This window comes from Mytilus californianus, unplaced genomic scaffold (genome assembly GCF_021869535.1).
Source record: "Mytilus californianus isolate M0D057914Y unplaced genomic scaffold, xbMytCali1.0.p SCAF_9, whole genome shotgun sequence".
NCBI lineage: Eukaryota > Metazoa > Mollusca > Bivalvia > Mytilida > Mytilidae > Mytilus > Mytilus californianus.
Genome location: NW_026262745.1, coordinates 79,711,088 through 79,737,620, shown reverse-complemented (window position 1 = coordinate 79,737,620; position 26,533 = coordinate 79,711,088). Strand labels below are relative to the sequence as shown.

The 26,533-nt window shown below is 32.8% G+C and overlaps 1 protein-coding gene across 1 annotated transcript in view; it reads right to left on the bottom strand.

Annotated features, from left to right (window-relative positions):
- Positions 1-12,324: 12,324 nt before the first annotated feature.
- LOC127716483 (telomeric repeat-binding factor 2-interacting protein 1-like) overlaps positions 12,325-26,533 on the bottom strand; it is a 28,980-nt gene continuing 14,771 nt past the window's right edge. Inside the window, exons 7-12 of the mRNA XM_052222707.1 lie at positions 23,500-23,933; positions 20,260-20,284; positions 19,994-20,059; positions 17,959-18,008; positions 15,276-15,381; positions 12,325-12,700 (exon numbers count right to left, since the gene is read on the bottom strand). Of these exons, the coding sequence (XP_052078667.1) occupies positions 12,576-12,700; positions 15,276-15,381; positions 17,959-18,008; positions 19,994-20,059; positions 20,260-20,284; positions 23,500-23,933 (806 nt within the window). The 3' untranslated portion in view covers positions 12,325-12,575. The remainder of the gene's footprint in view (positions 12,701-15,275; positions 15,382-17,958; positions 18,009-19,993; positions 20,060-20,259; positions 20,285-23,499; positions 23,934-26,533) is intronic.

Here is a 26,533-nt window from a genome sequence, read left to right as displayed (position 1 = left end):
AAAATTAAAACTAATCAAAGCCTGCTTTAAAAAATCCCATTCTATAGAATCAAAGGCTTTTTTCAAAATCTACAAGTAATAACAATCCTTCTATATATTTTTTTCTAGATAGTGCATTAAATCATATAGAAGTCTTGTGTTCTCTCCTATTAATCTCCCTTTCATAAAGCCCTTTTGTGTGTCACTAATAATGGCAAACAGTACCTTTTTAGCTCTACCAGCAAGAACTGCAGATGCTATTTTCATTTCTGTGTTCATCAAGCTGATTTGTCTCCAGTTACCCATGTATCTCCTATCTTTCCCTTCCTTAGGAATACACGTAATAATACTTTGGTATTGAAAGTCTGAAAAATGGCCCAACTCATATCCATATTGCAGAGACAAAAGGACTAATATCTTTCCAAAAAAAATTGAAAAAAAACACTGTAAATCCATCAGATCCAGGAGACTTACCACTTTGCATCTGTTTTAAAGCTTCCCCACATTCCCTATAAGATAAATTTCCCTCACAAAGTAGTTTTTGTTCTTCACTGAGTTTTATGTCATGGTTAAATAAACTGTTATCACAGAGATATGTCTCGCCTTTTTGTAATTTTGATAATGTAAATGTTGAAATTAAAATTGCGATACTTTAACATTTAAGTTATGCAAATATTCAAAGTCGATGAACCATGACTGAAGGTACATGGCTAAACAATCTCCATGGAATGAGATGTGCAAATGCTAATACAACTGCATACCAAATACCATTGACTTATTATTAGTCGTTCCCTTTAAACAAACCTAAACACAAACATTAACTTGTAAACTATGTAAAAGTTTCAAAGTCAATGAACCATGATCAGGGGTGGGGCTATATAATCTCGATGGAAACGATACTTGCAAATGCCAATAAGTTTGCATACCAAATATCAATGACTTAACATTAGCAGTTCATCTTAAACTGATCTAATCACAAACTTATACATGTAAACTAAGCAAAAGTTTCAAAGTAAATAGACCATGACTGAGGGATCGGGGCCAAATATTCTCCATGTAAAGGAGATGTGCTAATGTTTATACAACTGAACACCAATTAACATTGGCCTTCCACTAATGGTTCCCCTTGAACTGACCTAATCACAAACTAATATATGTAAACTTAGCAAAATTTTCAAAGTCTATAGACCATGACTAAGGCGGCGGAGCCAAATAATCTCCATGGAAATGAGATATGCCCATGCTTATACAACTGCATACCAAATATCATTGACATACCACTAGTGGTTCCCCATAAATTGACCTAATCACAAACTAATACAGGTTAACTATGAAAAGTTTCAAAGTCAATAGACCTTGACTGAGGGGGCGGGGCCAAATAATCGCCGTGGTAATGATGTTCCAATGCTAATTCAACTGCATACCAAATACCATTGACCTACCACTAGTGGTTCACCATGAACTAGACCTAATCACAAACTAATACATTGTTGACGCCGCCGTTGCCGTCGAAGTCGCCGACGCCGGAAACAGCATACCTATGTCTCGCTTTTTGACTCCGTCAAGGTGAGACAAAAACTGATCGTCATCATTATTGAATGACTTAGATGCATAAAGTGTCCTATAAAACTGCTCCTGTTCAAACAATATTTTAGATTGATCAGAAATTTGGTTTCAATGAGTTCAGTCATGGTTTTATTTAAGAAGGCTTTCTTTTCTAACTTACAAAAATAGTTTGTGCATCTTTCTCCATTCTCATGCCAATTAGCACGAGAACGGAGAATGAGGCCCTCAACTAAGGTCTGTCGTCTCTTCTCTAACTCACACTTTTTCTTATTGAGTGACGTCACATTAATTTCGCAAGGGTTTACATTTACACTGTTTTCCAAAGACTGGATTTCTAACTCCAGTCTTTTGAAAACCTCTTTTTCCCTTGATTTTTTAATACAATAGGAGATAGTAAGACTACGAATCTTCATTTTTAGAACCTCTAAAAATAGCTGATTACTACGACATGAAGAAAATTTTCAAAATCACCCCCTGAGAAATACTCAGAAACAGTATCTCTGATGCAAATTTTAACTAATTCTCCATATGCAGATTCTCTTAAAAGCTGAGAATTAAATTTCCAGTATCCTTTGTCCCGCTTAGCTAAGGATGCTGTAAAAGTAAATATACTGGCAGAGTGATCTGTCCTGTATCCAGGAATAATTTTTGTTGATTCCATCAATGTAAAAAGGTCCTCAGATACAAGATAATAATCAAGACGGCTCTGTTTAATGAGAGATGTCTGACGCCATGTAAATTTTCTATCACTAGGATAACAAGTCCTCCAAAGGTCTAAAAAGTAAAAGTGTTTCTTTTATTTCAGCAATCTTTTTCCTGGAGTTGGGGTTTCTGTCATGTATTACATTATAAGTATCATCATTCTTATCCTGCACTACATTCCAGTCACCCATGAAAATGAAACTTGTATTTGAAAATCTCATAGTTGTCTGTAGGATATCACAGAAAAATTCTGGTTTATCTGTGTTATAACCATATAAACATACCAAGGTTAATCTTTGGTCGTATAGAGTCAAGTCTAATATGATGTACCGTCCATGCTGGTCTATAAGAGATGCATGAACTTCGTAATCATAACCACCCCTGAACATGACACAAACTCCAGTATTTCTACTATCACCATGACTGAAGTAACACTGATGACCCCATTCATCACCCCATGAAGTTTCAATATCTCTTGTACTGTGTGTCTCTTGAAAACACGCAATCGAACTATTTTTTTATTTTGCCCAGTTGAAGACATCAGATCTTTTCTTAGCACTAGAGAAAAGACCCCTAACATTCATTGACAAAATTTTTATATGATTATCCATTATGTTATATTGACTTGAGATACAATGTTTTTATCTATACACAAGAGCAGGCAAAACAATCTAATACAATGAAATAAACTTAAATAAACTACATTTGCACAATCATTCTCTCTCACATTTACACTGTTAAGGTAACCTACATCCATATACATGTTCTATTGTATGTGTTGCAGCTTGAGTGGCATTAAATACTACAATTTCTGAAATGCATGTTATTCACACTAACAAAAATGTTCTTCTATTTTAATCGATTTAAAAAAAAACAAAAACAATTATATACAAGTGATATACAAAAAGCTCAACTAAGCAAATATGTCAAAACAAGGAATTGAATGTTTGCCAAAAGATAATACTTGAGAGATCACTATTAGTCATGAATGTTTCACATTGAAAAATACTTAATGATGATAATTTTAAGTAGGAAAAAATAAATAAAAATAAATAATGATATTATTAATCATAATAATTATGAGAAATTTTAGTGTACAATTCCCATAAATACTAGTATTGTTTGTGTGTTAGTAAAATGTTATATATCAAGACAATTAAATTTCAGGTGAATCTTTATCTGTCATACAAAAATATGTTCATCAGTAAGTTACCAACTGACATTTTGAAGCTACTTCAGTCGCTTATCAATATCATCATAAATATCAAATTTCAAACGTCTACCTGCTTCAGTTTTTCCATATACAGCACAGTTAAAGTACCAAGCACTATCAAGTTGACCACTATCACGGAGTCTAGTAATCAGTTCCATGTTGCATTTTGTAACATCATCAACTAATCTAAAATTGCATTGTTTAGGCATGTTTTTCTTTTCTCTCATAATGCGGTATTTCACTTCAGAGTTGAGGAGTTTTACAATAACTGGTCTATGTTCTCCTTGTTTACCTGGTATCCTATGAATAGCTTGGATTTCCTCAGGTCGAATGGTAACCTTCAAAGTGTCTTTAACTATTTTATTTTTAAAGATCTCTCTCAGATTTTCATCCTTGTTTTCTTGGAAGTTCATCACATTTATGTTGAACTTTCTGCTATACTGCTGGTTAGACATTTGTTATGCTTGTTTGGCTATAATTTCATTATCTTTTACATTTATCTGAAGTTCATGGATCATTTTTCTTTGGCTAGCAATCAACTCTCTTAAGCCTTCATTTTCTTTTGACAGCTCTCCAACAGCTTTTGTCTGCTTATTTGTCTTATCTTTTAAGTTACCTTCTATTTCTTTTTTCATGCTGTCAACCAATTTAGTAACAATTGAGGTCACTATTGTTTCCAAATCATCTTTTCTTACAATGTTGTTCAGTGCTTTGTCAAGGTCTGTTCCTTTAACAACACCCTCCAGGCTTTCCTTTATACTATCTAAATCATGGTGGAGATTTGACAATTCAATTGTCATATCTGCACTACTATCCATTGAAACATCTGTGCGAGTTCTTTTAGCTGGATTTCCTTTGTCACTACCTTTTTCAGCTGCCAGCAATGTTTGTACAGTTTGTACATTTTTTTTGTCACCTTTTTTATCACTGATGTTAGAGTTTCCACCTGGCATTGTTAAAGTAAAAAAGTACTCACAAATCTAATCCCAAAAATACTCCAGACAAGTAAATAGAAGACCACAAATTTTCTCAACAAAAGTAACATCACTGTGTAGAAATAATCACACTGAACATCCTGATATGAATATCATGCATTAGTTCTGTCAAAAATCACATAAAATTGCCAAAAAACTAGAGAGCCCAAAAACTCAGTTGACTACCTGGGCGGCCATCTTAATCTTTTATAAATTTTGACTTGGATGGAAAGTTGTCTCATTGGCACTCATACCACATCTTCTTATATCTATTATTCTTCAAAACTTTGACAAACCCCCTATGATTCCATCTGATTGTCAGCTTTACTTAGCTGGAGCGTTTGGAAATCCAGAAATTGTCGTTTCAGACACTTCTGTTAATGCCTGTCGTGAATTGTTCATCACTCATCCATGCTTTGTACTTTGACACGAAGCTTAGGAGAAATGAGAAATAGCAGCAGAATAATCATACGGACCTCTGATACGGATTATACAAGCGAGCTGTGGTTGCAGATGGGGAACACTATCAGTGTAAAAAACGGGCGAAGATTTTTACCTATACACGAACAATGTATGTGCCTTTAATTCTCCAAACATCTGTAAACTGCTGCCTGCTGTATATGCTCTTACCGGATGCGACACAACTTCGATTCTGTTTGGGGTAAGTAAGAAATCAGTCAACATGACGTTGAAGTGCACGCACGATGATTTCAGTGGTTTTCAGAGCTTCGGGAGTCCTGACAAAGATGAAGCGTTTGTATGTGCAAGAAAGTTAGTTGCAAAGCTTTATGATCAGAAAAACTCTTTAAATCATTCCATCATGATATAAATAAAATGAGCGTCAAGCTTACCATCAGTAAATTTGAAGTCTAGTCAGGTTGCCTCCCTGTGATGCGGCACTGAAACAGCATGTTTTACGTGCTTCTTTTCAAACTAAATTTGGCGGGATCACACATTGCTAAACCCCCTATTCCGTCACCTTTTAGAGTACAGATGACGAGAGGTTAATAATACATTACACCCTGTGAATTTTGAAGAGCATATGTCAGCAGAATTCTTACAGGATCTTGCGTGTTCATGTAAAGGGGAAATCTCCATGTAAAAAGTCATGTCTTTGTAACAAGTACAGAGCTGTGCTCCTGTCAGAATTATGCAGAAATACCCAATCATATTCCTTGACAGATGAAACAGAAGACTCTTGGCTGAATTCTGCTGTTTGGACCTCTTCGAGGATATTGGCTTAATGGTAACTGTTTGTGAGGTATTTAGTTGTTTTGGGTTTTATGAATTACATGCATGAGCTTTTGCAAATACGTGTTCAGGGTAGTAAGATTGAAGTATAAACAATACTTATCATTTATTGCAGAGGTTGAATGTCACCAGGCAATGTAACTACTGTAAATTTAACGGAATATGTGTTGATCTTGGATAATAGAACAAGTTAGTGAAAAACGTCAAATTTCATAAAAATCAAAGTTTTGAAAGTTTTGTTTACGTTTTCGAGATAATTCATTGTTAATTGATTTTAAAAGATGTCTGTATCTGAAATTTAATATAAATCTTTAAAATATAGAAGAAAAAAATGAACAAAGTATTTGATCTATGACCTTATTTTATGCAAAACTGTTACCACATTTCTTTTTGACGACATTGATATTTCGAAAGTACTTATTTTGACGAATCCAATGATATATAATATAACCATATAGTATGTTTGACGATTAAATTTTAAAAATATTGAGTCGAGTCACTGTACTAATAAATTGGGATGACAATTTCTTGATTAGAAGTTGACTAAATGATTTATCAAAACATTATAAACTCTTTAAAATTCTTGTCCTTGATGTCATTTGTGACATTCCTCGAAAGTGACTCATCACCACTTTTTCACTTCCCATAGGCAAATCAATGAAAGTCACTAGAACAGCTACTACTACCCTTTCAAGAGCAATGGAGCTAAGTTTGGGTTTTCAATGTGATTTATGTTGTTTAACCTCTAGTTTTCTGCTTCTTGTTTTTGTTGATTTTTTCTCTTTGGTCATGGTGTTGTCTGGTCTTCTTTGAATTACAAAGTTTTTTAATTGACCCTTTTGGTAACTTATCCCCCTTTTGGACAATTATTACAAAAAAAAAATAATTATATCAAAAAAAATTTCACAAAACCTGCATATCTTTTAACTTGCACTACAATGTCAGATGTTTTGTTTTGTATATTTTGGACTTAAATAGCAATTTTTAACCCTAGGTTGTTGTCACAAAATGTCCTCTCACTGACTAATTCATATATTTGGCGATAATGTTCATAACATCTAACCCATCGCACTCGAAACATAATGATACAACAGAAACATATTTGTCCGTATCATATCTTCAGTTTCATCTAGAGATCAACAGTGAGGGTAAGTTGGAAATAAACTTTTAGGCATAAGCGGGGATTAAATTTTCTCAATGTGAACTTTTCTTTCTCCTGAGCAAGATTCCAGCACCATATGCAGTATATATCTCCCAATGAATATAATTCTGTAAATTCAGATATTATTGCGAGGTTTTAATCAATGCCAATAATGCAACTGAATGAGTATCAGAATAATAAGAACCCACATTCTCATAAAAAATTGAAAAAAACACGTTTAATAATGTCATGCGTCCGAAGCGCTTTTCTGGATTTACCTTCATCAGGAACGCTCAAAGCCAAACATTTGAAAACCGAGGATGTATAAGTACAGAAACAGTTGAAGAGCTATATGACAAAAATACCCAAAACAAATAGCCAATTTCATCTAAGGTCAACTTTGCCTGAGGGAGTTGAAACCTTAGTTTCTTTATAATTTCAAAATTTATAAACGGACAATTTTAGAAAGGTTTGTTATAAATCATGTCAGTACCGAAGTACTGACTACTGAGCTGATGATACCCTCGGGGACTGATAGTCCACCAGCAGAGGTATCGACCCAGTGATGTAAAAAATTGAAAACAACAAGTTTAATAATTTCATGCGTCTGAAGCGCTTTTCTGGATTTACCTTCATCAGGAACGCTCAAAGCCAAACATTTGAAATCCGAGGATGTATAAGTACCAAAACAGTTGAAGAGCTATATGACAAAAATACCCAAAACAAATAGCCAAATTCATCTAAGGTCAACTTTGCCTGAGGGAGTTGAAACCTTAGTTTCTTTATAATTTCAAAATTTATAAACGGACAATTTTAGAAAGGTTTAATTGTTATAAATCATGTCAGTACCTTAAGTACTGACTACTGAGCTGATGATACCCTCGGGGACTGATAGGCCACCAGCAGAGGTATCGACCCAGTGATGTAAAAAATTGAAAACAACACGTTTAATAATTTCATGCGTCCGAAGCGCTATTCTGGATTTACCTTCATCAGGAACGCTCAAAGCCAAACATTTGAAATCCGAGGATGTATAAGTTCCGAAACATGTTGAAGAGCTATATGACAAAAATACCCAAAACAAATAGCCAAATTCATCTAAGGTCAACTTTGCCTGAGGGAGTTGAAACCTTAGTTTCTTTATAATTTCAAAATTTATAAACGGACAATTTTAGAAAGGTTTGTTATAAATCATGTCAGTACCTAAGTACTGACTACTGAGCTGATGATACCCTTGGGGACTGATAGTCCACCAGCAGAGGTATCGACCCAGTGATGTAAAAAATTGAAAACAACACGTTTAATAATTTCATGCGTCCGAAGCGCTTTTCTGGATTTACCTTCATCAGGAACACTCAAAGCCAAACATTTGAAATCCGAGGATGTATAAGTACCGAAACAGTTGAAGAGCTATATGACAAAAATACCCAAAACAAATAGCCAAATTCATCTAAGGTCAACTTTGCCTGAGGGAGTTGAAACCTTTGCATAACTGATACTTATAATTCTATGCAGGTTTTCCAGAAATCACAGTATCATCTCACATTTTAGTCCATTCTTGTAAATTCGCAATAATAAATGTGCGCAGTAATTTCTGAATTTACAGTAATCTAGGGCTGGTGTTTCATATCAAAATATCCTTGATCGAGGGTTCTTAATGTTAATGGTGAACTCATCTCCTTTGAAAGTTTTAAGGACACCATCATAATATCACTACAAACCAGTAAAACCAGTAAAAGTCTGAAATGGCCTATATCTGTACTCGACTGTACCGATTTTTACTCGACCAGTCTGAATTGGTCTGAAATTTACTTGATAATACTCGACTGTAGTCTGAACAATACTTAACAGTCTGAACTTGTACTCGACCCTTACTCGACCAGTACTTAACCATTTTATACGCGTCTGAACCATGCTCGACCTAGTCTGAACCATGCTCGACCTAGTCTGAACCATGCTCGACCTAGTCTGATCCATACTCGACCTAGTCTGAACCATACTCGACCTAGTCTGAACCATACTCGACCAAGTCTTAACTAACCTAGACCTATTTTTTGTATCTATCTATTGTATTTCACCAATTTAGGAACTGTTTTTAACAACAGCTATTTCCCCTGGCTAGAAATTTGAACAACAATTTGAAATTAAAAATGTATTCAATATAGCACTGAAACCAAAATTTCACAATAAACATAATATAACTTCATCACCATATTCATCAACACTTATATACATACGTATATATCACTTTAAAATAAAAATAAAACAAGCTGATCAAATAATCTCAAAACTGAATTGTGACTAATATTTTCAATGTTATTCAAAATTTTTTGAATGTTTCAGATATATTTTATGGTAACTGGACAATTTTCACCATTAACTTAAGCCTCGTATAGATTTATGGTGTCAGTTGAGTTTAGTTAATAATGCAGTGAACATTTTTTTTATTAAAATATATATAAAATAGCATATAAAGCAACTTAATAAAATTAAAAAATGACACCTTTGTTTTGTTAAACCAAGAATTTAATATAATCATGATAATAGAACTTCCATAGTAATCCTGTGATAAACTTTTAAAAAAGGAAATGTGTTCCAAAGTTACAGTAAAAATTTATTTCAATTAAATTTAAATAATTTTTGTCAAAATTAAAGACATGGCATACAAGAAGCACTTTAATAAGGTTTAATTACCTCAGTACATGTGTGTTTTACAGGTAAAAAGAAAGCCTTATTTTTCTTAAACTCATGTATTACTTATCTAGTGAATTCAAAAGGCCTTGCGATTTAAGTTTCACAGAATGTTGCAATTTTGAATGAATGTTATTTAGAATTTAATACTCTCTGAACAGGTGTGATCTTTTTCATTCTCAATCCATTTCATTCAGTCACATCTCAGTCATTACAACTGAACGGACGTGCTGGGTCAGCTCTTCTTTACCCGCTATCTTTGATGAGGGTTTACTGTTAGATGGATCAACGACATACTACTTTCGATGACAGAAACCAATCCAACGCTGTACAGACTACGTTAGGCTATAATCCGCGTAGGGCTAATTCCCGCGTCAACATACACTCCAAAACCCATTATGGATGGGGGAGTGGTATGCCGAGTGACGTCCGAGGGCTGTATCCTAGGTGTTAGATGATGGACCACCATTTCACTGTCTCACGACTTTGGTCCTGATAATGTTTCCTGTCATCATTATTACTATGAACGAGACACATCGACCAGTACTCCATCATTATGGTTAGCGGGCTGCCAAGCTGACCAACCTGGCCCTGAAAGCAGCCGTTGTGAAGTAAACAACAAAATAGTCAACAAACAAAACCAAAACAACTCACCAAATCCAAGATGGCCGCCTACCAAAATGGCGAGTTCCAACTGTTCCTGTCGACTGCAAAAATATTTAAATGCTCACCAAAACGCCTTCGGGCACCGAGCCGACCGTGCGAGGGCTGAACAGCCAGTCAAGGTCGTTAAACACTTCCAGTAGTAGTAGTGATCTTTTTCATGAGTTTGCCCCAAGCAGGAGGTATTACTTTATACTTCACCACTAATTAGAAGAACAATTTTATTAATTTCTTTAATTTTTATCCCTTTTTGATATATATTGTATATAATATATCCCAAATTATGATAATAGATATCTTTCTAAAATAAGGTTAAACAATTTCAGTGATTTTGTTGGCTGTTGTTACCTCATTACAAAGATAATTATATAACTATTGTACATTTTTTGTATGTAACCATGAAACCTATGTAGTTTTTATTTAGGAATTTAGGAAAATTAATTTAAAAAAAAAACACATGCCAAACAAGAAGCACCTTAATAAGGTTTAATTACCCTCAGTATAGGTGTGGTTTTTAGGTAAAAGAAAATCTTTTTTTAACAAAACTCTAAAACTTTAAAATTAATATAATTAAATTATTATATAAGATAACTTGATTTAACTATCTCTATTCGATAAATCTGAGAATCATGTAAGAATGTAAGAATCTGTTTTTATAATATATCTTTATTTTATTGTGGCTGTTGTCATGTCAGTTAAAGAGAAATTTATTTTAACAGTTAAAATTTAGAAAAAGTAGAGGTTATTTGGTCAAGTATGGTTCAGACTGGTCGAGTATTGTTCAGACCTTTGGTCGAGTATGGTTTAGACTGAAAAAAATAGGTCGAGTACAGGTCGAGAATGGGTTAAGACTGTTTCAGACTGGTCGAGTAATAGTACAGACTATTTTCAATGGCAAAGATAAGGGTCAAGTACAAATCAGTACAGTCGAGTATGGTTAAGACTGGGGCCGAGTAATGTCGAGTAAAATTCAGACCAATTCAGACTGGTTGAGTAAAAATCAGTACAGTCGAGTACAGATATAAAATTGAGAATGGAAATGGGGAATGTGTCAAAGAGACAACAACCCGACCACAGAACAGACAACAGCAGAAGGCCACCAACAGGTCTTCAATGCAGCGAGAAATTCCCGCACCCGGAGGCGTCCTTCAGCTGGCCCCTAAACAAATATATATACTAGTTCAGTGATAATGAACGCCATACTAAACTCCAAATTGTACACAAGAAACTAAAATTAAAAATAATACAAGACTAACAAAGGCTAGAGGCTCCTGACTTGGGACAGGCGCAAAAATGCGGCGGGGTTAAACATGTTTATGAGATCTCAACCCTCCCCCTATACCTCTAGCCAATGTAGAAAAGTAAACGCATAACAATACGCACATTAAAATTCAGTTCAAGAGAAGTCCGAGTCTGATGTCAGAAGATGTAACCAAAGAAAATAAACAAAATGACAATAATACATAAATAACAACAGACTACTAGCAGTTAACTGACATGCCAGCTCCAGACTTCAATTAAACTGATTGAAAGATTATGTCTTCATCATATGAATATCAGGCACAATCCTTCCCGTTAGGGGTTTAGTATCATACCATCATAACATATATGAGAAGAACATAACCCGTGTCATGCCAACAACTGGTTTTTAAATAAATGTGTTTAGTGCAGATGCAAAGACCCTATAAGTGAATCAATATCAACGCCAAAATATGCAATCTTTAATGACCTGACAACAGTATCGTAACTATATCCCTTCTTAATAAATAGGCCATTTCAGACTTTTACTGGTTTGTAGTGATATATTATTAACAGATTTGTTCCTCCTATGTATACATTAAACCGTCCATTTTCCAAGTATATGACAACACAAAGTGTGACATGCCATCCATTGGTTTTTTTTAACTTTCCACGAGCAACACCATAGAAGCCACTGTAGAACCAGTGCAAGTGTATACCCTGGCAATACACCTGAAGTCACCAGTGGGTATTTGTGCAATTCGTTTTGCTCAATGAGTTTTCTGTGAAGTGTTTTTTTAACAGTAGTTTGTGTTTCTCTTTTTTTTCTCGTTTTGTATGTGTTCTATTTATTGATTGTTCCCTCTCTATTTTGTACATATATCACAACAAAATCTAACTGAAAAAACTATTTATGATTTAATTAATTATTCATTGTTTACATTGCCACATCTCCCGTTTCCAATACATTTTTTTATTTAGATCAGTGAAGTAGAACATAAAACATTTAAAGGAATACTAGCTCATTTCAATATGAAAACTAAAATCAATTCATCTGACTTATTATAAGAGAATTTAAATTTCAAAATCTCTGTAGAAATTATACTCTATGGAGAGTTCTGGATTCAATAAAATCATTCTCCTTATTACAGGAACATTAAAGACCCTCGAGAAAAGCTGCTCTTAATCTAACTCTTGATTCACCATATTTTGTAGTCAGTTTGTCCATTTTACTGTTATTTTCTACATGTTTATCATCATCCAATTCCCATGTAAGTTTACCTACAATTCAAAAGTCATATCAATAAGGTTGTGTACACTTAATGCAGCATAATCTTAATACCAAATAAAAGGATTTCTGCTGCTGAAATTTAAAATAATAAGAATTTTATAATGGAGGTTTTTTTTCAACTAACAATGTACTAGAAATTCTGGGAAACAACTCTCATTTGATAAATGCTGTAATAAATTAGTTATTTTTTGGAGGAAAGCTGTCTAAAATTTTTCAAAAGAAAAATATAAATAAACAGGGGGAAGGTTTAAGAGACTTATTGTGCACTGGAGCACTAGGAAGGTTCTGTCATGGTGATTTAGTTTACATATGATGTAGGGGTGGGGATCTGTACAGTTTTATTATATATTTTTATGATAAAAGGGATTGGCACTATCCCCTGGGACAAAACTTAGCATTCATGGTTACCATTTTCTCATCACAATTATGAATATGGTTTTTAGGTGGGGATCTGAACAATTTTAGGGAGCTGTGTTTGCACCATGGAGCTAAACTATTAGGTCCATCAAAAAGGATCTGCCATAGCTAGTAATATATATATATGCTTTTGGGTTTTAAAAATGTAAATGTTCCTAAATTTCAATTACTTAACCTTGAGGTCATAGATAACAATCAGCTGTAATATTGATGGTACAGAAAACATCTATTGAGTGATGCATCCATGTCTGGGTTTACTCTTGTATATAAGTTGTCAAAAGGACTAGACAGACAAAACCTTTGATAGTCCTTATGGTGTAGTGGTAGCACTGGGGTCTGCTGTGTGTCCCAATCAGGTATGGGGTTTGGGAGCATACTCTTGCAAATTTTGAGAGAAGAATGTCATTCTTTTTTAAAACTTTTCATCTGAATGAGGAACATTATGTGTTTTGTCATATTTTTGCGACTGTTTTTTACAAATACAGCATATTTTTTGTTTGATTCAATTGTTTCAACTTTGCCAAATAAGGGGAAATAACTCAGATAATATAACATTTACACTGGAATGTCTTTATATGAATATACCTATTTTGTTTTGAACCAAGAAAACGAGTCCTGTGACCCTATTTTTTCTTTCTATATTTTATAAGGGCTATCTCCTCATACTTTATCTTAAATTCTGTGGTTTAGTTTTCTTTCTATCATACAAATTGTGTTTTCCATGATTAATCTATAAAAAATCTGACAATTTTGCACAACCTGTAGCTTGAAAAAAAAGCCCTGTGACCCACACTTTTTAATATATATTTGAGAGAGCCACGATATAAACCACATTTAGGCAAATAATTAAAAAATTCAATGGATTTTAATTTTGACACCCCATCTACCATAACATTGTGTAATCGCTTGCAAAATTTCATAAAAATGAAAGCTGGTTTATGTACCTGTTAATTTAAGATGAGGGTTTTACTACTGGTATGACATGAACTTCACATTATCAATAATCCATGAAAATGAGGTCAAGGTCATATGAACCCTCCTACACAGACATGTACTCCTTATTATCATATACAACCTCTCAAAGTTAAAATTAAAGTTAAGAAATTGATGAAACATTTTGTGTACTGACTTTTTCTATGCACTATACTTGATTCACATGTCAATAAACTGAAGATAATGTCTGAGCAAAAAGTTGATGAACCAGGGTTATGTCAAAGAATGTTTCATCCTTTTTCTAAAACAGTTCATTGGAAGATACCAAGACCTTGTTGATAAATATTCCGTATCAACTTCACAAATAATACATGATGGTCTTGATGTATAGATTCTAGGTACTAACGTTGTTTATCATCTTAATTACGTGTTATAGTGTTCTTTTATTTGTCTTTGTAAATTATTAACGTTTACTGTTTGGTCCATTTTTGGTAATATCCTTTAGACGTGGCTCAGTACTTGTACATCCCGCCATTGTGTTGTGCTGTTGTCATTTTTTGTATTCTTGTGTTTCAATGTTGCGTATTCGCTTTGTCTATATACCATTTTGTTTTTCTTTGTTGACATATTTGTTTGTTTTTATAGTGATTGAGATTTAAACACAATGTTGACTGTTGTACCCCTATTTTTGACATTTTTACCTATTATGTCTGTTTGTTTTGTTCACACATTGTTGTCAATATAATGGAATTTTATGTGACTGTCATACAAGCGAGAGGTTTAGCTAGCTTTAAAACAGGTTTAATCCACCGTTTTCTACATAAGAAAATGCCTGTACCAAGTTAGGAATATGACAGTTGTTTTCCATTCGCTTGATGTGATTGAGCTTTTGATTTTGCCAATTGATAAGGGACTTTCCGTTTTGAATTTTCCTTGGAGTTCGGTATTTTTGTTGTTTTACCTTTAACAGCATAAATAATTTCCATAAGACTACTGTGGATTCACTATTATTCGTTGGAAATCGATATCTTAGATTTCATAGGTATAGGGAAACCAAGAATTAAAATGTTCAACATAACACAATTTTCATTGACTTTTATGCTAACTTTGGCAAAAAAAACCCAAAAAATAAAAAAAACAACAATACAAATTTTTCTCAATCCATGAAAATTGGCACCCACAAAAATAAATGAAATCCACAGTATATGTTAATACTTTTTCCTGATTCTATAAATCGAATGGTTTCCTGTACACAGCCATCATGTTGTTGCAGCAGATATAACACTTCTTCTTGTAATAAACCATATGTCTCGCCGAATATCTGTAAAGAGTAAATCATTGAAAAGATAATCATTTCTTATAAACTACTGCACATCAGAACTGGTATTTTTGGCTTGAGATAATTTGCATTCTATTGATTGCTATTTTGATTCTCATAAAAATATCTAGTGCTACTGAAGGAAAAATAAATCAAATGCAATGATTAACTTAAAAAAAAACCCAGAATAATCAAAATTGTGATGTCATGGATTTAAAAAAAAGAGTTATCCAATGAACCATGATTAATTTGTCCAATTATAATGCTGCCTTATTATAGATCCATACTAAGATAATTTCCAGGATTTTCTGAGCAATAATTTTATAAATCAAGTCATCACTGAAATCACTTATCATATCTACAAATCCTTGAATGTTATTGGCTAGTTAGAATTTCTTTCATACGTTTTTACTTGGGTAGACTATTTAGAAGGAACTACTTTCCTAACCAATGTAAACACTATGTTGATTTAACTGTGATATATTTAAGCAAGAGACACATGAATGGATTCCAGGGGTTCCAAAAAAGGTCAAATTTAAAGAAAAATAATAAATGTTTGGTTAGAGAATTATGAAGATTAAACACATTTTTTATTTGGAGGTCATTGATGTGAAAACTGGGAAGCTAACTCACTACAAATTTGTCGAATATTTGTAGATCTTGTCCAGTTTATTATTTTTATTGTTTACAATTTTCTTTATCTACTTTTAGTTTCCTTAAAAATTTGTAAGGGTTCCGCAGAACCCAGTGTCTCGCCTACTTTTACTGTTGTCTATGTTTTCAGTGTGATAGGGGAATGCACATAATAGATGTTTTAAAAACTTTAACTGCAGACTGTATGTAACGTTAACTGGAAAAAAAAACTAAGTCCATTTATAAGTTATATACTGAAAAACAGGAAATAAATTTTTACAAAATTTCCTTCTAGATACTAGCGTTTGATCATAGACAAGCTTCTGCTCAAGTTTGATACAAATCAAGGATAGTAAGAAAGTTATTAAAATTTTAAAAACTTTAACCACAGAGTGAATGTCATGTTAACTGGCAGAAAAACTAAGTCCATTTATAAGTAAAAATACAGAAAAACAGGATTTTTTTTTTTACAAAATTTACTTCTGGATACTATCTTATGATCATAAACAAGCTTCTGTCCAAGTTTGGTAGAAATCCAGGATAGTTTAAGAAAGTTATTAAAATTTCAAAAACTTTAACCACAGAGTGAATATTTGTGGATGCTGCCGACGACGGAATGTAGGATCACTATGTCTCGCTTTTGCGACAAAAGTCACAGCCTCAACAAAAATGACAAAAAAATGTAAAATCATTTTTAAGGCACTTCTTCCTATAAAGAGTCCGCTGACTAATTCTGCTATTCTGACCTATTTGCAGATCTCGCCTTGTTTATCATTTTTGCTGTTTACAGTTTTTCTTTAACTATTAGAGTTTATGCATAATTTGCAAACAAATGGGTTAAAAAAATTTCTTATCTTTATAATTTTCAAGATATTCAAAAACACCATATATTGGTAAAAATCATCATTTAGGAGCAACAACTTTTATTGGGAGTCGTCTGGACAGTTTTGGTGTAAATGGAGAGTTGGTAGATCTTAACATTCTAAACATTTCTGCCTCATTCAGATTTTCTTTTTCTATAGGGGTTTTCAAGATAAAAGACAAAACTTGCATTTTGCACCAATGTTCTATTTTTTAGCCAGGTCAGCCATGTTGATTTTAATACAAGCATGATCATCAGAATTTTTTTTTTTTTTCAAACTAAAAACCCCAATGATGACTGTAACGAAGTTTGGTTCCAATTGGCCGAGTGGTTTCAGAGAAGTTAATTTTTGTAAATGAAGACGAGGGCAGATGTTAAGTGATGAGAATTATAGGTTTCATAACGAGTGTAAATTGGATATCGCTTGATATCAACTTCAGTTATTTAATTTCAATATAATAATAAACGAGCCTTCGAAATTAAATAAAGAAAGTTGATTTCAAGCGATATCCAATTCTCACAAGTTGTTAAAACTATTTCTTTTATGGTCAACACTCTCAATATGTTAAATGAAAAATTCTGCGAATCATTGATATAGTCTTTTGCGCATACCAGTATGACTTTATATGTCCTGTTCTGGCGTCAAACTTTAACATCAGATATTTTAAAACTTTTTGAAAGCTTAGAACGTAATAAAATTTGACAAAAAGAAGATTTTCAGGTGAAAAGTGTGAGTGTTTTGTATATTGTAGAAGAAATCACATATTTCATTTGCCATGGACGTAATGTACATCGTCTTAACCTTTGAAAGTCATCAATGACCTTACAAATAGCTAATGGAAATGTTGTAATATTGTCTCATGATGCTGGATAAGCCAATCAAATTAATGCAGTTTTGGTACAGTGTGATACAGGAAATATCTCTTCATGCAAGAAATAAATAACACGCCACAACCATAAGAGAATAGCTCATTTGACCCTTTGGGTCAAATAAGATAAAAATTTGTTTAATCCTATGATGTATGTCATCATAAAAAAACTATAAATCATAACTCATCATAAAAAGACAGAAATATTTGACTGACCTTTAATTTGTTCTGTATATCATTAGTAACTTCATTTATCTTTACCTCATCTGTAAAAGAAGCAATAATCAAATTAAAGTTCCTGTTGTAAAATTGAAGCTTAACCTACTCTATGCTATAAAAATATAGGATGAGGGCTGTTTATATTTTCTCTTTGTCACAATAGTTTTCCCCCCAAAAACACAAAATATAGGTTAAAAATGTCATTGGAGGGCTATAAATTTGATAAGTAGTTGACAGATAATTTCAGTCATTTTGACTTTTAATTGATCTCAGAGATGCAGCTAATCGTTGGCCCTGTCGGACCTAGGGGCAGAATTTTAGAGGGTCCAGCAAATGACACTTTTGTGTCAGACCCACTGACCAGCCAATATATTAACGGTTTGGGATAGTCAAAATGGAAATTTCTGTTGGTCCTGGTGACCTTGGATTCCAAATCAATTATGTAGTTGAATGCATTGAAAACCAAAAATTGTAATGACACATTTATTGCCCGTAATGAGGTAAACATTTTGATGTAGTAGTATTTCAGTTTTCAAAGAGTATTTTTTTCATTTTAGTTAATTTAAGGTTTTAAGGCGTATCTTAATCCAACTGGGAACTATTTATTATTTTTCAAAAAAAGTAGGTCTGACAAACAGTTGCTAGGACTGTAAAACTGTATTACATGCAGGACCAAATGTCTGATAGGAAATAAAAATTATCTGCATCTCTGGATCTTGTACACAGAATCATTTTTGTTGATCATAAAGTTTCACTCTATCAAGATTATAACTAAAAACACAAAAAGGGGTAAAAATGTCACTAGCAGGTAAAAACTCCTATAAAATACTGAAGAAAAAAAATGGTAAAATTCATCATTGAAGGACTTATTCCACTGACTATTTAGGCTGTGTTGACATACTTTACATTTGTCATTTCGGGGCCTTTTATAGCTGACTATGCGGTATGGGTTTTACTCATAGTTGAAGACGGTACAGTGACCTGTGTAAAGCTGTAAACTTCTATGTCATTTGGTCTCTGGTGGAGAGTTGTCTCATTGGCAATCATACTACATCTTCTTATTTTTATATTGTAGATCTTGTCTTCTCCTTATTATTTTGCTATTTCGATTTATCCCTTTATCTATTTCCCTTTTCAAAATTGCTGTCAAAAATGCAAAACATTGATTAAAATTGTCTTTTAAGGGCAATAGCTTCTATAAGGAGAAATCTGACATGTTTGGTCAAATTAGACAGTAATTAGACCTGACATTCTTGCATTTTTGACACTTCTAGATATTCTCTATCTATAACAGTTTTATAGATATTAAACAATACTTGCATTATACCCCCAACATTCTATTTTTAGTCATGAAAAACATGTTGGTTGGTAGGCAAATCATCTTACACATTTTTAAATTTCTTCAATTGTTTGGATTGGCCAAGTTGTTTCAAAGAAGATTTTTGTTAAAAGTTACCTAATTAGGAATCCAAATGATGGCTATAGCTCATACAAATTTTTCAAATAATGAGATTTTAACTACCAAATTATGACGAAAATGGAGAAAACTTTAATGCTCTAAGAAATAACTATGTAAAACCAATATTTGCAATTAAGCATTGCATGATTTTGGTTTTTGTGTTGTTGGATTAGTGTCTCATTGATGCATATCCCAAATCTTTTATACTTTCAAAACTCTTGTCTGCCCCTATCCTTCGCCACTTTTAAAAGCAAAATATCTGTTACAAGGATTTTCTTTATCAAGTGGGACCAAATCTTTAATGAATTAACTGAGTATGCCTATTTGGACTAAGGCAGGCTAAATCCTCCTTTCCAAATTCTGAATGACATCTGCTTGAGATCTGCTTTGTAGTTTATGAGATGTAGATTCAAAATCCCTAAGGCAGATAAAATTGTCAAACGAAACCTGAGAAGTCGACATAAGAATCTGTCAAAGTACTGTAACAAAGGTTTATAACTACCCTATATCAGAATACCACCACAAATATCTGCAGTCCTAAACGAATTCATGCTAAGGGATATCAAATCTTACCATCAGATGTGTCTTCTGTGTTATCCTCCTCATCAAGGATGTATCTTGTGCGACTCTTTTTATTTCCTTTAAAAAAAACATATCCATTACAAAGTTCACATTGTTTCTTCAATATTCATCAGAAAATTTTTTTTATTAAATTTTTAAATATCTGAAACAGTTGCAAAATTTCAATAAGATTAAACATTTTCAGACAAGTTTTTTATTCTGCCAAAACTTACAACCTAACTTACATTAATTTCCATGTATGACAATTTATGACTTACTTTTAGACTGCCTTGTCTGTTCAGTCTGTAAAACAAATATGCATAATTATCATAACAATCGTTAACAAGATATTTTGTCATTGATTCTGTTGTTAGGCAGATTTGCATTGGACAATTGATGGATGTTTCAAGCATGAGAAAGTTACAGGTAAACAGAGTTGGCAGGATCAAGACTGAACAATAATCAATCATATGTGTCCTTTCTTTAGCTGATTATCCATCGATCAACATTAATCCGTGATAGATTCTCAGTGTTCTTACTTTAGCTGATTATCCATCGATCAACATTAATCCGTGATAGATTCTCAGTGTTCTTACTTTAGCTGATTATCCATCGATCAACATTAATCCATGATAGATTCTCAGTGTTCTTACTTTAGCTGATTATCCATCGATCAACATTAATCCATGATAGATTCTCAGTGTTCTTACTTTAGCTGATTATCCATCGATCAACATTAATCCATGATAGATTCTCAGTGTTCTTACTACTGTTTATGATCCCTGGAACAAAACTGAACCATGATCAATTTTCAATGTCCTTACTATATTTGATTATGCCTAGATCATGACCAATGATATACCACTGTTCCCACCAGGCCCTTCTGAGTGGGATCCTTTGGTCTTAGAGGGATCCTATATTTCTGCCCAGTGGTGCTATGATTTTGTCAACAAATCGTTTATCCTTAAAATTACAAAAACTACATTTAAAATTTTGTAAATCCTCCTTGGGAGTAAATAAAAGGGCAACAAATTTAGCTGCTATGGCAGAACTTGGGAGATATCCCTTATTAGGGAAAATGTGCGAAAAAATTGTTTATTCTTAGTTGCAAGTGTTTGCCCATTAAATGATAATATTTAAACCATTATGCCTATTCTATATAAAGCACATTGTCCGAGCTAGTCATGATATCCTGTCTCTTTCAATGAGACCTCCTTCTCTTTCACAACCATAAAACTTACATATTTAAATTTGTACGCATATAGATATAAAACATTGTAAGTGAGAGATAATATCTTCAATCATTCTAATGAAATCAAACCAATATATGTAGACCTTAGATATATATAATTCATGTACTATACAAGGAGTAAATAATGTATATTACAGTGGACTTGTTTCTCTTCCTCTTACTTGAGATGGTAACTAGTCAACCCAACAATTTAATTGAAGGAAATGAATAAAACTATTTCCTTTTATTTTCTACATACAAATATTTTAATACATTAGGATCTACATGTATAGCAATATAACTATCTAACTCAGGATGTTGTTTTAGTACAAAGCAATAAATATTCACCTCTCTCATTATTTTGATCCTAAATATGAATAAATAGTTCCAACTGGATGTCAAGCAGCCAATAAACAATAATTACCAATATAATGAAAATATCTTTCAGGCGCATTTTTTTTCAATACATAGACATATTTTAATTTTATTCAACATTTGTCATTTACCTAACGAACATAATTCCTCTTGTTAAACTGCATCTGCTATGATTTAAATGAAAATTGAGGCAGACAAAGCTTACTTGAAGAAAATAATCAAAATTATCTAAACCACATGCAGTGAGATGAGAAAGTCTGGTATGGTACTGGCACCAATAAATCAAATTATATGCATTAGCAAATGATTAGAGCATCTGTTGCTCCTCGTTTTTCTATGAAGTAACCCAGTTATAACATGTACATAAATTGTACAATTTCTAAATCGCACAATTTAAAAAACAATAAATTATACCTCTCGCTTCACTTGTAGAGCACTCGCCTCAAAAAACTCATTTTCAAGAAAAAAATAAAAAACAAAAAAATTTCGCTCACTCGCCCCATATTTTTTGGAGCTTTTGTCCAAAAGAACTAGACATCAAATTGGTTTGGCTTTATTTTAGTTTTGTTTTCTTTTGTACTGAGTTTTAAGGTCATGCATTAACTAAATAATAAATAGGAATGAATTTATATTGCTATACATGTAGATCCCAATATATTAAAATATTTCCTTGAAATACCTGTCACCCCATTCACATGCATTATTCTGACTGAGCAAAATACTCTTTCCTTTTGCTCCTAAAAGCTGCAATGCATTTATAACTCTTTCGCTTGACTAGAAGTGGTTGAACCAATTACACACCCCTAATTATAATGAGCATGCCTATCACAATACCATCACCTTGGTCTCGTTGGAACTCTTTAAATTCCCCCTTACAAAAGCAGAGTTCTGCTTGCATGCCAAAAGACTAACAAGGGGATATGAGGTTTTACCAAAATCAAATACTTCTGTGATTTTAAAAAAAAAGTTCATGGGAATTTACAATTCATTTCATCAAAGATTGATAGGTCTATGCCTGTTGAAACAAGGATCAGGGATGACGATGGTTCTAACAAATATTGATGAGTTTGTGGTCGTCTAACGAAAGATTTTTAATTAATTTGAGCAATTAGCTGGCATCCCGATTTTTGACCTTTTATTAACAATCGATTTATCACACATGTGTTTGAAACGATCGGAGCATTATATGTAACAGAAAAGCGTCTATGTGAAAAAAAAATTTCAAGGAGAAACTAATTTCTGAGCGGCATGCGGACCAAAAATTTGCGGAAGAAATCCATAGAAGTAGGAATCAAATTGGTGTGGCCTAAATAAGAGGTAATAAACAAACACAAAAACAAAACTCTATGAGAATTGTTCAAAAGGAGAAAGGATAGTTGAAATGTGTTGCAATGCAATGCATTTACTATGTTTGATTCATATTTCTAATTTGTCACCTTGCTTAGTATGATGCTATCCAAAAGGATAAACTTTTCCTTATCCTGTTTTGAAAGTAGGTAAAATGAAGATCTGACAATGAGACAATTTTGATGGTTGTTGCAGTTCTCCATTAATGCATTCAAAGAAGCTTGGTGGATAATAGCCTAATTAAACGTTTTCCTTTTGAATAAATTCTTGCATTTTAAATTAAGGAGGAGATTGGATATACCTGGAACGAAGCAAAAAGAATAGCCCAAAATAGAGTAAGGTGGAAAGCGACTGTGGCAGCCCTATGTTCCACAAGGAATGAAGAGGATTAAGTAAGTCAAATTAAATTGTAAATGATTATTTGTTTGTTCTTTTTTAAGGAAAAGACTTAATGATACAATTATCCTTATAACAAATTAAATCATGAATACAAAAAATAGAAGGATATTAAAACACCCTGACAATTTATGTACACAATGAATAGTTTTGTGAGCTGTTGCCATACCTTTTTATTTTGTGTGTCATCAGTTTTCTTTTGTAATCTTTTCCTTGAATTTCTATTCCTATTTGTTGATGGACTTTCCTCTTCAACATTTTGATATCTAATTAAACTAGCATCTAATTCATCATCAGAACAATCATCTGACATAGCATCATTTGCGTTGTTTCTATTACAATCCACAATTATCTCTCTTGTATTAGTTACTACCTGTTTATTGTCTGATGTAACAATGGACTTTGATAAATCCACCTTTAGCTCTTTGCTTGGTGTTGAATTGACTGTGCCTTTGCAGATACTTTTTAACTGTTGATCAAAGTCATCTTCTGATATAAAGGAATCAATCTCTACAGATGAATCATTTGATCGTTTTATTTTGGTCTTCCCATTTGGTTTTTTTTCCTTGATTTTTATAGTCTGCTCTGATGTTAATGTGTTATCTGTATAAAGAAAAACAAATCAGAAATTTCAAACGATTGCATATAAAATAGTGAAAAGTATATGAAACCATCTAGTGACATTTTCGCTATAAAAAAAATATACAATTGAAAGGGACATTAGCTTTCAAATTCATGTTCACTGATTTGACTAAACTTCTTATATTTGATTTAAAACATACTAAAATGTATATCCAAATTAGAAATTGTCCAATAGAAACAATTTACAATGCAAGGACTTGTTATAATGTATGAGCATTTCATGTTTGTTCTAAACTAGATGCCATTTAAATAACTATCAAGATGACCTCCGAATAATGTTGATCCTCATATGATCTGATGTCTAAACATAAATATAAATACAACTACACTGATAAGCATAACATATGTTTATCATCGTTATAAGAATGATTTTTGTGTGTGCAATACAAGTCAGTGAAATGGTTTTTTCGTGGTGCTCCCTTGTTTGACTTTTCAATGTTGACATTCTTTTCTTTTAAATTACTGAACTTGCTTAGCACATGTGAAGGCCATCTCCAGCTAAGGTTTAAATTGAAGGTCACATGAATACAGATTAAAAAAGATTAAATTATTGACTTGCAAGCAAATAATACATCAGCAATGTTTTTGAGCTCATTTTGAAAAAAATGAACCAAAATGATTGCTAATAGCAAAATATTATTACAAATTCTGCTTTTATAAAATCCTATTTTGATATTTTATAATTTATAACAAAACAGTTTACCAAAAACAAATATGACAGACATGAACCAACAACAACCACTGAACTACAGGCTCCTGACTTGGGACAGGCACACAAAGAATATGGTGGGGTTAAACATGTTTGTGAGCACTCAACCCTCCCCTAACCTGGAACAGTGGTGTAACAGTACAACATAGGAACAAACTATAAAAATCAGCTGAAAAAGGCTCAACTCATCAGATGGATACAAATAGAAATACATCTAACAAAAACACGTAGTGGACGTGGACGGGTACTTATACATCCCAAAAACAAAAAGACACTAGGTACAGATCTGAGAGTACTCGCAGTTACTGACAGCTAGTTCAAAGCCAATAACAACTAATGAAAAAATCATGTATCTAAGACTAAAATATCAATTAGTACACATCCAACATCCAATGTGTTTAGTGTAAAGACGTCATTAACAGTCAGAGAAAAACATGACCTTGTGCAATGCTAAACTATAAGTATGGACCGATTGTAGTACCGTGAAAGTACCATACCTGCCAACTTTCACGATTTAGGCGTGAACTACACGATTTTGACCCCTTGACACAATTGCACTATTGTGATCGTGTAAAAAGCCCTAAAACACGATTTTACACGAAAAATATGATTGTTCCCGATTCTGAACTTTTCTCAAGGGAGACAACCGTGATCAGCCAATCAAAATCGTTGTTTCTCCTGATCTTTGCGCATTGCAAATTGCAAAAGTGCTAAATTTTGAATTTATTTGGAAACATTGGAGTTTTATTCTTCTGTCTGTATCATCATGTATGTCAAAATATTGTAAAAATCGTGATCATGGCAGATGAATTTTCGTCTGCAAGAAGGTTCTTACTCAGCTTAAGAAGAAAATCATGACTGATTGACAAAATTCAAAGATGCAGTACTACCATAAACATAATCATAATAAATAGTAGATAATGGACATTACACTTATGGTAACAGATCATACATGTTGTCATTCTTGTAATTAAATTCCCAAATCAATTAAAGTACAATGTACTATCTTTTACTTTTTACAAGGAATCAGATATATTTCCTTCTTTATGTATATTTTAAATTTGAAAAGTCAACAATCACATTAATATTCCTATGGCTATACAAGAGAATATATCCTGGTATTCTAGCTACATGTTCATTTTTTCTTCACAATAATATAAGTACTAGAATCATGCAACTAGAAAGAAGAAAAGCTTATAAGCTCATCATCATATACCATATAAAAAAAGATATGACACATATTTTCTAGAGCAAAACACAGTGCGCGCAAAAAACGCTGCAAAAATTTGTAACCGTTGAAATTGTTGTAACGCTCTAAAATCCCCATGGAGATTTTCAAAAGGTGGCAAGTATGAAGTACATATGTGTAATATTTAGTATGTTTAATTTACTGATAACAAAATCAATATTTACACCAATAAAAACAATATTCAAAGATTTAATTAAAGTGTTGAATAGGTAACCTCTTAGAATAAGTTTATTTAAAGGATTGATAAGTTTACAGGGAAAGTATCTAAATTTCAGGGCTCTGTAAAATTTAGGATGTGCTATTTTGTTTGAAATAAGTTTTCCACAGGTACAGCCAAACTTGCAGACCAAATCTTTGTATCTATGAAAGAATTTAGTAAAGGTTTTAAGTAATTTGTGGTAATGAAATCCCTGACTTAATAATTTACTAGTAATACATAGATTACGCTCATTAAAATACAAAACATCACTACAAACACGAGCATAGCGAACGAGTAGGGAAATATAAACACCATAAGACGATGCCAAAGGAACATCACCGTCCAAAAAGGGAAAATTAACAATAGGGAAAGATAAATCATCCCTTTTGACTTCTGAAATATTC